The 16,350-nt window shown below is 38.4% G+C and overlaps 1 protein-coding gene across 3 annotated transcripts; it reads right to left on the bottom strand.

Annotated features, from left to right (window-relative positions):
- Positions 1 to 1,543: 1,543 nt before the first annotated feature.
- Positions 1,544 to 14,315, bottom strand: LOC135247688 (keratin, type I cytoskeletal 19-like). 3 transcript variants are annotated; one of them, XM_064321435.1, is made up of 8 exons: positions 13,746 to 14,314; positions 12,909 to 12,991; positions 11,912 to 12,068; positions 11,363 to 11,524; positions 10,950 to 11,075; positions 4,994 to 5,214; positions 2,183 to 2,196; positions 1,544 to 2,028 (listed from the first exon to the last, which is right to left on the bottom strand). In XM_064321435.1, exons 1-8 carry the CDS (start codon positions 14,160 to 14,162, stop codon positions 1,982 to 1,984), a joined length of 1,227 nt encoding a protein of 408 aa, XP_064177505.1. In that variant the 5' UTR covers positions 14,163 to 14,314; the 3' UTR covers positions 1,544 to 1,981. The 3 variants fall into 3 exon arrangements, with proteins under 3 accessions (XP_064177505.1, XP_064177507.1, XP_064177506.1); XM_064321437.1 differs by lacking the exon at positions 2,183 to 2,196 and having other exon boundaries at positions 1,544 to 2,030; positions 4,982 to 5,214; positions 13,746 to 14,313; XM_064321436.1 differs by lacking the exons at positions 1,544 to 2,028; positions 2,183 to 2,196 and adding an exon at positions 2,297 to 4,012 and having other exon boundaries at positions 13,746 to 14,315.
- Positions 14,316 to 16,350: the final 2,035 nt, after the last annotated feature.

Raw genomic sequence — 16,350 nt, 5'->3', positions numbered from 1 at the left:
ATCTCTATGGGAATTGTCATCAAGGGTCCAAGGTATCAAATGAGCCTCAAACCACCGTGCTGCTGCCAGATATGCAGTAGATACTACAAGCATTGTTTCTCCTGAATATTTTTTCCATTGATTTTAATAGGAAAATTAGAACAGGAAAACAGCAAATGGTGGCACAGGAGGTCTCAGGTTTAATTCTTGCTCATTTTCTGACCAATTATTTGTTGGTAAGACCATTAAAAGCTTAATTTTTTGCCATTTTGGGCTTGGCCAATTTTTTTTTTCCCAGGAGTGTATTTCAGCAACACCCATTGCTAACAGGTGCATAAAATCATCAAGCATACAGCCATACAATCTCTATTGACAAACATTGGCCATAGAATGGATCATAGTGATCAGTGACTTTCAGCGTGGTACTGTCATAGGATGCCACCTTTTCAACAAATCAGTTAATAAAATTTCTTGCCTGCTGGAGCTGCCCAAGTCAACTTTAAGTGCTGTTACGCATGAAGTGGAAACATACAGGAGCAACAACAGCTAAGCCGCGAACCGACAGGCCACACAAGCTCACAGAACTGGACCGCCAAGCTCTTAAGTGTGTAGTGCATAAAATCATCTGTCCTTGGTTGCAACACTCACTACAGACTTCCAAACTACCTCTGGAAACAATGTCAGCACAAGAACTGTTTGTCAATTCGTCATGAAATGGATTTCCATGGCCAAGCAGTCATACACAAGCCTAGGATCACCATGCACCAAGCATCAGCTGGAGAGATGTCCAGCACCTTTAGACTCTGGAACAGTGGAAATACGTTCTCTGGAGTGATGAGTCATGCTTCACTATCTGGCAGTCTGACGAACAAATCTTGGTTTGGCAGAATGCATAGTGCCAACTGTACTGGCTCGAATATTGTCAAGTGTAAAATTTGGTGGAAGAGGAATAATGATCTGGGGTTTTTTTATGGTTTGGGCAAGGCCTCTTAGTTCCAGTGAAGGGAAATCTCAGTGCAACAGCATACAATGGCATTCTAGAGAATTGGGCATTTCCAACTGTGTGGCAAAAGTTTTGGAAAGGTCCTTTCCTGTTTCAGCATGACAATGCTGCATGGCACAAAGCAAGGTCCATAAAGAAATGGTTTTCTGGGGAAGAACTTGACTGGCCTGCACAAAGCCCTGACCTCTACCCTATCAAACACCTTTGGGATGAATTGGAATGCCGACTACGAGCCAGGCCTTATGCCCAAAATCAGTGCCCAACCTCAATAATGTTCTTCCAAAATCTACTGGAAAGCCTTCCCAGAAGAGTGGAGTTGTTACTGCAGCAAAGGGGGGTCCGATTCTATATTAATGTCCATGGTTTTCGAATGAGACGTTCAACAAGTACATATGGGAGTGATGTTCAGGTGTCCACATACTTTTGGAAATGTAGTGTATATTCTTGCAATATTCTGCTGTCTTGGTGTGACAAAATGAAAAAGCTTTGTTAAAATGTTATAAATTACTACAGGCATAGCTGAAATATACATTCTCTTGTAAGTCCACATAAAACAGACAATTTGGAGTTTGTCACAGATTTATTTTTAGAAATGTAAGCATTGCAGTACTGTGAAATCAAAGCAGCCGGGTTAATCTTTTAATTTTAAGTTTATTAATGAAATGATGACATGATGCATTTTTATATAATTTCTATCATAATTTCTGCTTACGGCTTTAAAGCCCAGAAGAAAGCCTATTGGCACATGTAGTAATCTCATCAATAATTGACTAATATGGCAACAGCCAATAGACAAAATTTCCTCTTATTGACACACATTTCATATAAACTCTGGGGTATTAAGGCTTTGCAGAGGAGATGCACTATATTATTTGCAATATTAGGCAAACACGTAGAGGCCACAGTGTGACTGCTATCTCTGTGAAGATGATCGGCAGAATGAGCAGAGATGTACTTCTGAAACAATCATCGATTTTCTATAGAAGAGGTGCTTAGCCTCTAGTTGATAGAACGAACAGTTTTTGTGGTGACTGTGGTTGTTCCACCTGTAGGGAGAGATACAAAGAACTCCTCAGTTATCTCACTACCTTGTGTAAACATTTTGATACTGAATTGTACTAAGATAATTTTATAGCACTAAGATATTATTTTTTCTCTAATACTAATCATCATTGCCATGAAAATAAAAATGTCATTTACCTGTGCCTGGAGTCCTAAAAGTGAAAAGGAAAAAACAACATGTTACTGAATCACTACCTGTATCTTATGTTGGAAAAAATTCTTTGGATGTTTGCTTTTATTATTATTATTATTATTATTATTATTATACTGATTCAAGCTTGTACCGTGTTGTTCGGTCCATGATTTTGTCTCATTATGTTTTCCCATTTACATTTTTCCTTTGTTTGAAGACCCGCTCGCTTTTCTGTTGCCTTTGCTTTGTCTGTTTGGCGATTCTCACAAATATTGCTTTTGACTAATCAGCAATGTTTAGTCCAGCAAACTCCACCCCAAAGTTTGCAGACAATCAAAAAGTACAAAAAAAAATAAAACCTCATGAGCAAGGACTAAAAAGGGGGATAGGAAGCATGTCAAAAACCAAAAATTTCTGAAAATGTTCCTCTGGCAGGAAAGGGCCAGATTATTGCTTGAGTGCTGTGGTGCTTTATGATTATGATATTTTAAAATAACTTATCTCTCCCTCATTGAAAATGTATGTCTGGGATTCCTCATGATTATATAAAGTCCTTTTCAAAAAAATACATTTCTGTATTACTGAATTGATATTTATACTTTTGTATACATTCTTGCTGATTACTGAATTTTATTCTAAATACATTTTGATCATTTCAGATGCCTGAGTGTACATTATACATTGACTGCCTTATTGTTTGGGACAAAGCCATATTTTGTCTTGATTTAGCACTGTAATCCATCATTTTTATTTGTAATCAAACAATTCATATGTGGCTGAAGTGCAGGTTCTCAGCTTTTATTAAAGGGTTTTTTAAATACATTGTTCAAATTATTATTTCATTTATTTAATGAAAAATGTTTTCAAACACCCATATCGCATGTGAAGAATTAACTGCCCCCTCCCACTGAGCAAAGACACGTCCAAAAGATGTCTTTTGAACGTCTTTGTCGCACGTTGAAAAGACGTGCTCCGAAGAGCCGGAATGAAAGTTTTCATGACGTCATCTGAACGTCCAATGTGTACAAGGTTGAAAATTTTTAAAACAAATTTAAAAAAATAACTTTAGCCTCCTACCCAAATTTAGATCTACAATGTGTAACAAAATGTCAGTTTGCTTACTTCGGCAACTTAAGACGGTGAAGCAGGTTTATTTATTTGCATAAACATTTCATATGTGAATATGCACAAATGAATTCATTCAACCAACCATTTCCAATTGACTCAGAATTATTGACAACTGAGCTTTACAGGAGATTCTCTCATCTATTTGCCATGCAAAAAAGGAGCAGTGATGACTTCACACTTTTCTACCTGCACCATAAGCAATGGCTTCAATCAGATCATTTTGAATCATTCCATTGCTTGAAAAATGCACTCTATTTTACACCACTACTACCTTGTCTCCTCTGTGCCGTCTGTGCCATCATCAATTTATTATGAACCAATTTGATTTCAGATGTTGCAGTATGAAATAATTGTTTTCATACTGACATGCTTCTTTGATTTTGCATGAATACATAAATCATCAAATCAAAGCAGGGCAGCATGTTGCACCGTCGCCTCACAGCAAGAAGGTTGTGGATTCGAGTCTCGGCTTGGGGCCTTTCTGTGTGGATTCTGCATGTTCTCCTCGTGTCCACGGGGGTACTCCGGTTTCCTCCCACAGTCCAAAGACATAAAAGTAGGCTAATTGGAGACTCTAAATTGCCCATAGGTATGAGTGTGTGAGTGAATGATATGTGTGCCCTGCGATAGATTGGCGGCCTGTCCAGGGTGTATTCCTGCCTCTTGGTCAATGCATGCTGGCATAGGCTCCAGCACCCCCTGCAACCCTGCCGAGGATAAGCGGGTATGGATAATGGATGGATGGATCAAATCAAAGTAATCTCTTGCAACAGTGCACTTAGGCAATACACATGACCAGCAATGCATGGAATTCGTCCGCAGGCTCTCTATTAGCTAGCCATTCCACTTTTTCGGACCATGAGTTTTTAGCACTCAGACTTACCGAGCCTAGTCGTTGGACCAAACTGATAGGAGGCATCAGTCTCCCCTCTGCCTTCAGTTCAAATCACGCTAGTTAAATCACATACATTAGCAATTAGCTAGCTATTACCAAGCAATTAGCTGGCTTGGATTGCTGGAAAAACATAGGCTAACATTACAGCACTGATAAAAAATTTTTTATGATTCACAATATATACAAATCATCACCAACAATGTCACATTCATAAAAATTCAACAAATCGCAATCCCAATAATCTTTATCTCTCTAAAACAGTGACTAACTTGCCTTTACTACCCAACAAGGAAACTTTCAAACTTTCAGACTTTCATTGACACAACTCTGGTTCTTATGTTGAAAACTGGCAATAATAGACTACAAAGGTAATCAAAAGGCCAGAATCAAGTCTAGCTTTCAGTAGAAAGCTCTCATACTTGCAGTAAAGTAGCAATTGAACACACCTGACTAATAAGAAACACCCATGAAATCATTTTCCCCAATCATTATGACACCCTGAAATTGGGAGGCTATGTATAGAAAGTGCTGTGCTTCTACTTGGTGAAACCAAAATCTATTAAAATACCCTTTAATAAAAGAGAAAAGAATCTGCACTTTAACCACTTATGAATTTTTTGATTAAAAATATGGAGTACAGAGCTAAACATATGTGGCTTTGTTCCAAACATTATTGCACTCTATATATAGGGTACTGTATATAGGAATACTGATCCTACATTTCAGCTAATATGCTTGTGTTTAATAAGTAGCATTGTATGGGTGTGTTTTTGTTGTGGAGGGCTACAGATACCTGTTCTCCTCCTTCTCCAGAAGGCTACGGTAGGTGGCAATCTCCTGCTCCAGTCGGCTCTTAATGTCCAGCAGCATCTGGTATTCCCGGCCCTGCTGTGCTGTACTGGCCCTCACTTGTGCCAGTTCTGCCTCTAACATGTTGATCTGGTTTTGGTAGCCAGCCAGCATAGCACTGAAGCGTCCCTCTGTGTCTGCCACTGTTTTCTCTAAAGCAGCTTTCTGTGGGATAGCAAAAGGTAAACAACAGGCGGTGATTCAGTGTTTATTGCACTGTATTGTATGTATGCAAGTGTGTATGCATGTAAGCATGCATGCATGTATGTATGTTTTCAGCGAGTATGTAAGGAATAAATCATGATAGGCTGTCCCATTATTGGAAAATAATGTACAACGGGGGAGGATGTCATGGTTCTGTGTTTCTGTCTCCGTTTTTCCCTGTTGGGCCGCCAGATGGCGGCACTTCTGTTTTGTGTCCCCTGTTGGTTAATTGTATTATTGCTTGTTTCTGCTTGTATCTCGTTGTTCCCACCCTGCTTTGGTTTGATTGTTAATTGTGCCCTCCTGTGCCCTGTTGGTTTTGAGTCTAAGTCCTTTGTCTTCCTGACTCGGGTGCTGGTTCCTTGTGTTTCTGTTTGTGTTTCTGCCTGCGTTCCTGCTTGTGTGTGTTCCGCCTGCCCGTATTCTGTCCGCCCTGCCCGTGTTCTGTTCTGTTTTTTTTTCAGTTCTTAAGTATCTTTTTGTGTTTGTGGTTTTGCCCCTCGTGGCCTTGTTTGTTCCCTGTTTTTTTTTTTTATTAAGTAAAGTCTTTGTTAGAATTTTCCTTTTGGAGTCTCTCGTGTTTTTTTACTCTGCGCCTGGGTCCAACCCCTCGAATCCCTGAAAGAGGAGATGCGGCTGAGGCGAAGCCAAGGTTGCTTAACCACCCTCAAAGTTAATTATTTTCCAAAAACGGGACATCTCAGAGTGGTTTATTCCACTTATACAATGGGTTATCAACAATGACAATATATGAGTTACTTTTATATTTATTGATTTATTTATTTTATCGACTTAATCAGCTGAAATTGAAATATTCTTCTGCAGCTCATTTGCCATATTGTTTTATCGTTGTCAAGCTAATCTCTCATTGATAGTTCTATCTGGACCATTGTTATGCAAAACTCTGGTAGGTAGTTCTATTTGTAGGCTACCGTTCTTAAGCAAAAACCTCTGGTCATTAATTCTATGAAAACAATGATTCTATAAGGAAAAATCATTCCTTCTAGTTTTATACCATACAGTTAGCACTAATTTTGGTCATTTTTGTCATTACATTATTGAATAAAATTGCATGAAACCATAACTCAATCAAATTCATCTCCCTAGCTCTGTCTTGCTTTTTAAAATGGCATGGTCATGCAGTATAGACAGCGTCTTTCTAAGGTTCTCTGAAACTCAGTTAGAATGGCAGCTAGCTTTATGATAGGTTTGCCATCACTTGTCACCTAGTCAATATTAAAATTCAGCTGGGTTTTAGGTCAAAATGGTCTCACGGCATGCTTGTTATCCCGGATAGCTAGCTAGCTAAATACTGAGTTATATTCAAAATGCAATTATATTACTAACAAAACCGTTCACAAAGGCCCTGTTTTAAAATGCGTTTCGGTGAACCGAACACAAGTGGACAGTCGAGACACATCGCCGTTCACACCCGTTTCGCATGGGCTAGCTAAGAAAACAAAAGAAAACAAACTAATATACATGTACGGGCTATTCCAACTGTTGAGATTGGCAGGACAAAGTCATTTGTGACTTGCAAAAGAGCTCAGGACAAGACGAAAAATTGCATTGATGACGTATTTTCCTGTTACGTCCTTGTCGGAGACGCATCAGGACGCATTAGCGTTTACACTGCAAATAATATGTGGTCAAATGCGTCCCAGACCACCTCGGCAAGTGGTTTGAGTGATCGGGTCACAATGCATCTTGGTGGTCGTTTACACTTGTATTTAGTGCTGTCCACTTGTGATCTGATAGCCTAAGACGCATTTTAAAACCAAGTGTAAACAGAGTCAAAGAGATGGAAGAAAATGTGTCAGGTTGCCAAATGGAACACCTATGTTACTATCCAAATAAGGGACGGTTCTGTGGTCGGGCAACCCTAAATGAAGCTAGTTACAGTAAGTAAAGCCGTGATTAAATGTTGCCATTAATTGTGAAATTGGATATTGAAAAGGAGAGGGGATAAAACAATAATTACAAATCGAAAGAACGATGTTGCTGTTTAACTGATTTAGAATGTTGTATTTTGTAACACATTGATTTTAGAACAGTTAAAAGGCTGAGGTGTCCGGTTATTGAAAATTAATGCACACCACACACCAATCAGATTCAAGTATTCAGCCAAGCCTTTGTAAAATGTGGGATAACTCCTCTGGGTGTTGAAGCCTACTCCAGTGCACCACTGAAAAGCAGTAGATAATTCTACCAGAATTACTGCAATGTCAAAGAAATTTGTAATAATAGAAATGGGTTGATTAAACGTGTTTTCAGCATTTTTTCAACCGAAAGATTAATTCTATAAATATATACAATAATATAATTATTGCTTTGGCTTTTTTGGAGTGAACTTTCAGATTTTAGTCAGTTGGCTAAGTCAGTCAAGTAATACATAAATAATTAGCAAAGGAAAACCAAAAACTAGGTTTCAATAATCTTTTTCTTCACTGTGATGTTGATGTTGCTTCTCAGAAGTTCTTTATTCTCCAAGAAAGCCATTTTTGCTTGTCCAATCCTGCATTTAATTTCCTCCAGACATCTTCCATCTTTATAGATCCAACTTCCCAAGTATTTGTATTTGTGCACTTGCTCTAATTCTGAATCTGCCAATTTAATTTTGATCTTCTCAATTTCACCTTTTCCCATAATCATTGCTTTGGTCTTTTTGCTGTCCAATGCCATTCTGTATCTCTGATTTACAACTTCTAACATTTCTTGGAGTTATTGCTCATTTTCTACCAGAAGAACTGTATCGTCAGCATACCTGATGCTTGTCCAGCTCTCCCCATTTATCTGTATCCCTCTCTTCTCTTGTAGTGCTTCTTCGATCATCCTTTCCATATACAAATTAAAGAGAATTGGAGATAAAGTACATCCTTGTCTTACACCTCTTAATATGTCAACTTCTTCTGTTTCTCCATTTTCCGTAATGACAGCTTCTTTCTGGTTCCAAAATAGATCTTCTATTATTCTTATTTCATGTGCCGGAATTCCTTCTTCTTTCAGTATCTCAATTAGTCGCTCATGGTTTACCCGATCAAAATCCTTTTGATAGTCTATGAATACCATGTAAACTTTTTTGTTCTTTTATATCATCCTCTCTCTAATTGTTCTTAGTATGAAGATGCCATCTCTTGTTACTTTTCCTTTTCTATAACTCAGTTGGCATTCTGAAATCCTGCTATCAATGATGTTGGTTATTCTGCTCTTGATTATATGTAACAGTATCTTTGACCCATGAGATACTTATCAGCCTGTTCTCACAATACTTTGCCAGTATTTCTTCCCACTCCTCCTGACAGAACTGGTGTAACTCAGTCAGGTTTGTGGGCCTCCTTGCTCAGACACACTTTTTCAGTTCAGTCCACAAATTTTCTATGGGATTCAGGTCAGGGCTTTGTGATGGCCACTCCAATACTTTCACTTTGTTGCGTTTAAGCCATTTTGTTACAACTTTGGAGGTATGCTTAGGATCACTGTTCTGCTGGAAGACCCAGTTGTGACCAAGTTTTAACTTTCTAGCTGATGCGTTGAGGCGTTGCTTCAGTATTTTTTGATAATCCTCCTTCCTCATGATGCCATCTATTTTATGAAGTGCACCGGTCCCTTTTCCAGCAGAACACAACCATAACATGATGCTGCCACCCCTACGCTTCACAGTTGGGATGGTGTTCTTTGGATTAAAAGCCTCACCCTTTTCCCTCCATACATAGCGCTGATTATTGTGGCCAGACAGTTCGATTTTTGTTCCATCGGACCAGACAACACTCCTCCAAAAGGTTAAGTCTCCGTCCTGGTGATCACCTGCAAACTTCATTCTGGCTTTTTAATGCCAGTCTTGCAGTAGGGGTTTCTTCCTTGCCTTTCAGGCCATGGTGATGTTGGATTCTCTTAATGGTGGATGTAGATACTTTGGTACCTGATGCCTCCAACTCCTTCACCAGTTCCTTTGTTGTTTTCTTGGGGTTCAGTTGAACCTTTCGGACCAAAGTTCGCTCAGCCCTGATATTTAATTTGTGCCTCCTTCCTGAACAATGCAGTGTCTGTGTGGTCCCAAGATTGTTATATTTGCATACAATTGTTTGTACAAATGCTCATGGTACCTTCAGTTGTTTGGAAATTGCTCCTATGGAGGAACCGGGCTTGTGGAGGTTCACACATTTTTTCTGAGGTCTTGGCTGAGTTGCATGGATTTTCCCATGGTATCAAGGGCAAAAAGGCAGTGGCTCTAAAAGTAGGCCCTTAAATACAACCACAGGTGCCAATTCACTCCCAAATAACTCCTAATTATGACAATTAGCCAATCAGAGGCTTAAAAGCCATTACATCAATTTCTGGAATCTTCCAGACTGTTTAAAGAGACAGTCAACTTGGTGTATGTAAACCTTTGACCCACTGCAATTCTGATATAGTGAATTAAAGCTGGAATAAATCTGTCTCTAATCGATTGTTTTAAAATGACCTCTGACGTGAACAAAGTAGATGCCCTAATTGACTCGCTAAAAGAAATGTATGGTAACATGAAATGTGGGGAGTTGTGAAAAACTGAGTTTGAATATCTTTAGCCTAGGTGTATGTAAATTTTTGGCCTCAGCTATATAGGGAATGGAACAAGATTCAATAGCAACATCTGTTGGTTGAGAAACAATTAACTGAGTAACAGTATCAATGGTGGTCAGCTCCACTGACACAGGGTACTCGGAGCAATGGCCAAGATTTGATCCAACATACTTAGAGCTCTGTTCAGACTTGGCAGACTTACACACCACTTGTTTGTCAAAGTTAAATGTGTTTCCACTGCACTCCCCTTATGCTTAGTTTTGATATTAAAGAGTTTACCTCCTTCTTTACAATTTTGAATGCACAGAGAGGTACAAGAGTCTTTACATTACTGTAATGTAACAATTAATCTAGAAGCCATTTTGGCAGTCAGCAATTGGTTACTTTGCAAAATCACAGGAGGCTGTGACACTGCTCAGCATAACCACAGTAATTCTAGGGTGTCTACATAACAGATTTATTCCTTTATTTTTATATTTCACCACTTTTTTTACACTTACATTACTTTGAATGTCTTGGTGGTCTAGATGGCGGCAGACATCTTTAGTCAAACCCACAGATGATTAGCCAAGGGCATGTCAAAACCTGTAGTCAGGCCCACCTAGCCACCTTAGCTACACCCTTTTCAGTATAATTCTGAGGCTCAAGTGTGCCACCTTCAAATATGCTGGAGGAAGAAAATAGTAAATAGAAGATGGAAAATACTAAATAGAAGAATTGGAAAATAGATAAAGGGACATATATGTGAAAACAATGGTGAAATTAAATAAATGTTAAAATAAAGGAATAACTGTGATTTGTGAACAAAATACTAAATATAACAGAAATATATTAAGTCCAATGTTTGAGCCTGAATATTTTAAATGGTGAAACACTGTGTACCTGCAGCAAATGGTCTCCAACATTCATTAAGCCTGATAATTGATCCAGTTATGTAGTTATACATCTGGATGGAGCAAAAAGCAGTGTGTGTTCAGCCAACCATTGTTTCATTTTTTGTTTAATATTCACTTACCAATGAAAGTTAGTTTCTACCATTGATATTGTGAGTTTTACTAGGTTGGTCAGTCAGCTGCAAACAGTATCCATGTTTGCCTTTCTGTATTTGTAATGATGTGTGTACCCGCACATTTTACCATGCTAAGCTGAGACTGCAGCTCAATTTCCAATCCCTGCAGGGTTCGCCTCAGGTCTGTGATTTCTGTCTTGGTGGTCTGGATGGTCTCTGTGCTAATGGCAACCTCCTTGTTCAGGGCTGCTGTCTGCAAAGCACACATATATTGAGCTCACCCCTCTTTCTGTCACTCATTGAAAGCAATAAAGAAAATCAGCATTTCACTGATCTGTTGCTACAACAAAGCTCGATTTGACAAGCTATTGAAGTATACAGTCTATTTACATTTTCATATAGGAATTCTCAATTTTTATCAGAAGGTATAAATCCATGCCAGGCTTATGTCATTCCAGTTACAAGATCTGGAAGATTGCACTTACATTTCATTCATTATAAGGTCCAAGTTATTTACAGCAGTAGAGGTGCTGTAGTTACCTTGTCATTGAACCAGGTCTCTTGGTCACGGCGATGCTTTTCCGTGATGGCTTCATATTGGGACCGGATCTCCTCCAGAACTTTGTTAAGGTCCTGTTGAGGTGCAGCGTCCACTTCCACGTTGACTGTCCCTGTCAACTGTAAGCGCAGGGCTGCCAACTCCTATTGCCAAAAGCCAAGACAGTAGAGAACTGAAGGAGAGGAGTGGCCAAGGGGATTTGCCCCCCCCCCCCTCATTTTTGGGGAACAATTGTGTACATTATTTGAATAATACAGTAAATAACATTTTTTTCTCTCTTAATTACTGGAGTGTTCTTTTCAAGATTGAGAAAGTAAACAAATGTAAATGAGAATGTAAAAGTCAAATTCCAGGCAGCAATTTTCAAAGAGAAGACCACATGTAGAGATAACTTATGGGGCACTAGGGCACTTTCCAGCTACTAATGCTCAATGGGTAAGGAGCAACATGGGACAAATAAGAACTGATGAGGACGAAACCCAATTTCCTCCCATTTCAAGGCACAAAACATGTAAGCCTGTAACACCTGCCTCCTCATGGTTCTTCTTCAAGAAAGCAAGCTCATCTTGCAGCCCCTCAATCTGCATCTCCAAGTCTGTCTTAGTCAGTGTGGTCTGATCCAGAAGGCGACGAAGGTTGGCTATATCAGCCTCTACTGACTGGTGCATCATCAGCTCATGATCATACCTGATTATTCAGAAGAGAACACTGGTGTTAGAGAGGAACAGCACAATCTGCAAGCATGCAACCAGATTTGCAGCCGGTTATTATTATCTAGCATCCAGAGAACGGAAAGTACATGCAGCAATGCTGTCTCTCTGTAATTAATTAATAATTACCAAGCTGCCAACTATCCCCTTAACTAAACCAAAAAAAAAACAAGACCAGGTTAAAACCTAGTATATGGCTGGACCAGCCGACCAATGGTGTGACTCACTCAGTCACAAACATTCGCGTTTGTAGGGCTGGCCCCGCTGTTGCGGTCCAGCCAAAGACTGGTGATGGTATGAGGCTTTATGACAGCACTCTTCTATGAATCATTTTTTAAATCAAGGGAAAAAAATAAAGACTGACACGTTTCAGAACGAAGCTCCTTTATCTGAAATGTGTCAGTCGTTATTTTTTTGATCTAACAAATTATTCCTAGAAGAGTGCCGGCCTTAGGTTCATTATCATTTCCATGGACTAGACACCTTCTCTGCATATTTTCATCATTGAATTTTCCTGAAAGAACATACTACATTACTCTAAAAACTAAATGTGATTGGGCTTATGAATGCTCCTAAACCCTGAAACAGCTTCCCTTTAGACATAAGATCTTTGGACACTTTGGATGCCGTTATAATGCAGCTGAAGACCCATTTTTACTGGTGTTCATTTAATTTTGGCTCATGTTGTCTCTGTATTTTTTTGTTATACTTCTGAAGCACTTTGTGATTTTATATAAGAAAGGTGTGATATAAATTAACCTACTAATAAACTTACTATAAAAAATTAACAGAAATTGTAAGGAGGTTGTGGACTTACTTGGTCTTGAAGTCATCTGCTGCTAGTTTAGCGTTGTCAATCTGGAGCAGGATATTGGTATTGTTGATAGTGGCAGCATTGATCTGGAGGGAAAAAAACATTTTGGTTATCATATTGTTTCAAAGTTTCACAAATACAAAAATAACTTTGTAAATTCTGCTTTAGTACACTGCGCATAACAAATGCATACTTGGTCAACACTGTAACTACAAGTCTCAAATTTTAATTTCAGATCCCATGAATAGATTTGGATATGTTGCACTGATAGTAAATTATTATTGATATTAATTAGTAAATATACAACTTTGCTTTTGTTTGGCTTGTTTGAATTATAATGCAGACATTCTTATTATTAGAGAATATATTATATGTTAGAATTTTCATGTATATTTAATTGTTTATATTAGAAAATGTTGTACTTTTTCTTCAATTTTAAGAGGCAATATGATATCACTAATATTTAACTACCTTGCTCTATTGGCAAAGCCAACACCATGGATCTTTCCTGCACATTGCCTAATTAATACAATGCTTAATAATTTCTTATAAATGATGCCACAAGGTATTACACTAATTTTCAATCTAAAAATCAATAAGATTGCACCTCTAAAATACATCACTGGCTCCTTCTGCTGAAAGTATCAGTACTGCTGTATGTAATGGCATTGGTTATGGTCTTTTTATAGCCTTATTCTGTAATGTACTGACAAGCCATTGCAAAATACAAAATGCACTATTGGTAATCCGTAAATTACCTGTGAGGCAGGCTATGCTCAAATTATGGTCTAAAGATAGTCCAGGAACATTCAATAAACATTTTAATAGATGGGATCTTACCTTCTTCTTCAGGTCATTGATGGTGTCCCAGTATGCACTGTAGTCACGTGAAGCAGCCGGGCCCTTCTTCTCATAAAATTCTCGGATCTGGAGCTCCAGCTTGGAGTTGGCTGCCTCCAGAGAGCGCACCTTTTCGAGGTAGCTGGCTAGCCGGTCATTTAGGTTCTGCATGGTGGCCTTTTCATTCAGGTGGAGTGTGTTGAAATCCATCGCATTTTTCAGGATGTAGCCCCCACCATAGCTGCTCCCATAGCCAGCCCCATAGCCACCACCATAGCCGGAGGAGACACTGAGACCTGAGGAAGAGATACGAGTTCTAGCACTCCCCATTCCCCCATGAACACTATAGGCTTTGGGGACTGATGACCTCTTCATGAAAGTGGTGGGGCCACTCATAAGTACGCTGCTCACACTCATGGCTATCCTGTTGGACTGTCTGTGAAGCTAAAGAGCACAGAAACCTGTTATATCACTGCCCTGGACTGAAGGCTCAAGGTATTTCAGACAGCTATACGGGTGCCTCCTCCTTATATAGCCCATGCTTTTGGGTGGACAGGATAGCCTGGGAACACCTCCTCTCTCTCTTGGTCTCTCTTTCTCTCTCTCTCTCACACACACACACACACACGCACAAACACACACACACACTTCCTTATCCCCTTATGCACACACCCCACCCACAGCTATGCTGAGCACAACACAGTCTTTGTTTAAAAGGGCCAGGGTTCAAGTTCCATTTATTGAAGACATTACATTGGCATGCATGTGTAAGTTTTCCTTTTTTCCTTCTTGCTTTCTGAAAGCATTTCACCACTTCTCTGTGACACACCACAGGCTAGCAAACTAACAATATATTGTCTAGGGTGTCTGCCTCATTCCAACAACACCCCCTGAACACACACAAATCCTCTGATGATTTTTTGGATTTTGACCTTAAAGTGCCTTTTTGGCAGTGTAACTAACTATTTATACATTATACACTATCATACGTGCCTTTTAAAATATTATACAGTTAGCTTAATGTTTATTTTCTCATTAGTTGGTCAACTAGACTTTCCGTTCCATCATTCTATATCGCTGAAGTCTCAAATTCCTCAATTCACAGATTTTGGGAGTGGCTTGGAAAAAAACATTCATGCACATGTAATGACTAATCCAATACCCCAATGTTAAAGGACTGCCATGAGAAATGAATGGATTCTTCTGTATTGCTAAATTTTCTTTCTACTCGAATCTGCTCCCCATTTGTTCTATTTTTATTTGGCTTTCTCTCAATACTAATGTGTTGCATGACACAGTCTGAAGATAAGGGATATATATATATTGTAAGCATAGTCTTCATCCAAGACCTGGAGTGCATTCTCTGACAAAGATATATTAATATATTAATGTACTGTACTGTCAACATAGTTGACAGTAACACTATATTAAATACAGCATAATGTATATGTATGGATTATTTGTTCTAATATTCACATACTAATACCAGAAAAATATATAATCTGTCAGTATTTAAAACTTATCTTGTAAAACAAAGTTTTAACAAGGTAACATGACCCAATCGGATGTTACAAGTTTTATACTATCCCATTGATTGATGTCAATGTTAAATAAAATGCATTTCAATCCTTAATAGAAAAAAGGGAAGGCCAGTCCCAGATCCATTAATACATGTCAGCTTATCAGCTGGTTCAATGTCACAGCAGGTGTGTGGACTCCAGGAGACTTATTCTCCAAATTCACAGTTGCTACAGGGTTCCAATCAAGACAACTTGGATGTGCACAGATTTTCCACTTGGGTCTGGCTACAAGGGAGATATGGAGGAAAACTCTGAAGATAACAATAATAACTTTATTTGGATAGCACCTTTCATACAGACTGCAGCTCAAAGTGCTTAACAGGAAAAATAAAAACAAAAGGCAAAAACAGGGAAAAGCACAGCAATCATAATCAGTTAAAAGGGCTTAAAAGGGTTTTAAACAAGAATAAAACAGTGTATATGGTAACATGAATAAAATAAAATATTTAATATGAAAGAGTCAATGAGTAATGTGTAAAATAAATGAGTAAAATAAAATAAAAGATAACAATAAAAAAATTATTAAACAAGAATAAAAGTATGAATAAGTATGAGTGTGCAGAAAATAAAGTAAAATAATATAAATAAAGTAGAGTAAAATAAAAGATAACAATAAAAAAAATTTATAAAACAAGAAATAAAAATATGAATAAGTAGCAATGGACAGAATAAACATTAATTAAAAGCCAAATTAAAAAGGAAGGTTTTCAGCTGCTTTTTAAAATTGTGAACTGAGCCTGCTGTTCTAATGTTTTGTGGAAGAGTGTTCCAGAGTTTTGGTGCATAATAGCAGAAAGCACTTTCACCACTTTTTTGCTGTTTAACTACAGGTACATTAAGTAAGCCCGCTGTGGATGATTTAAGTGCTCGAGTTGGTACATAAGGTGATAGGCTATCTTTGATATAAAAAGGTGCTAGGCCATTTAAAGATTTATATACAAGTAACAAGACTTTAAAATAAACTCTAAAAGAAAATGGAAGCCAGTGCAGAGCAGCAAGGACGGGTGTAATATGTTCTCTTTTCT

This window comes from Anguilla rostrata, chromosome 2, assembly GCF_018555375.3.
Source record: "Anguilla rostrata isolate EN2019 chromosome 2, ASM1855537v3, whole genome shotgun sequence".
Lineage (NCBI taxonomy): Eukaryota > Metazoa > Chordata > Actinopteri > Anguilliformes > Anguillidae > Anguilla > Anguilla rostrata.
This window is presented reverse-complemented; position numbering and strand designations above follow the sequence as displayed.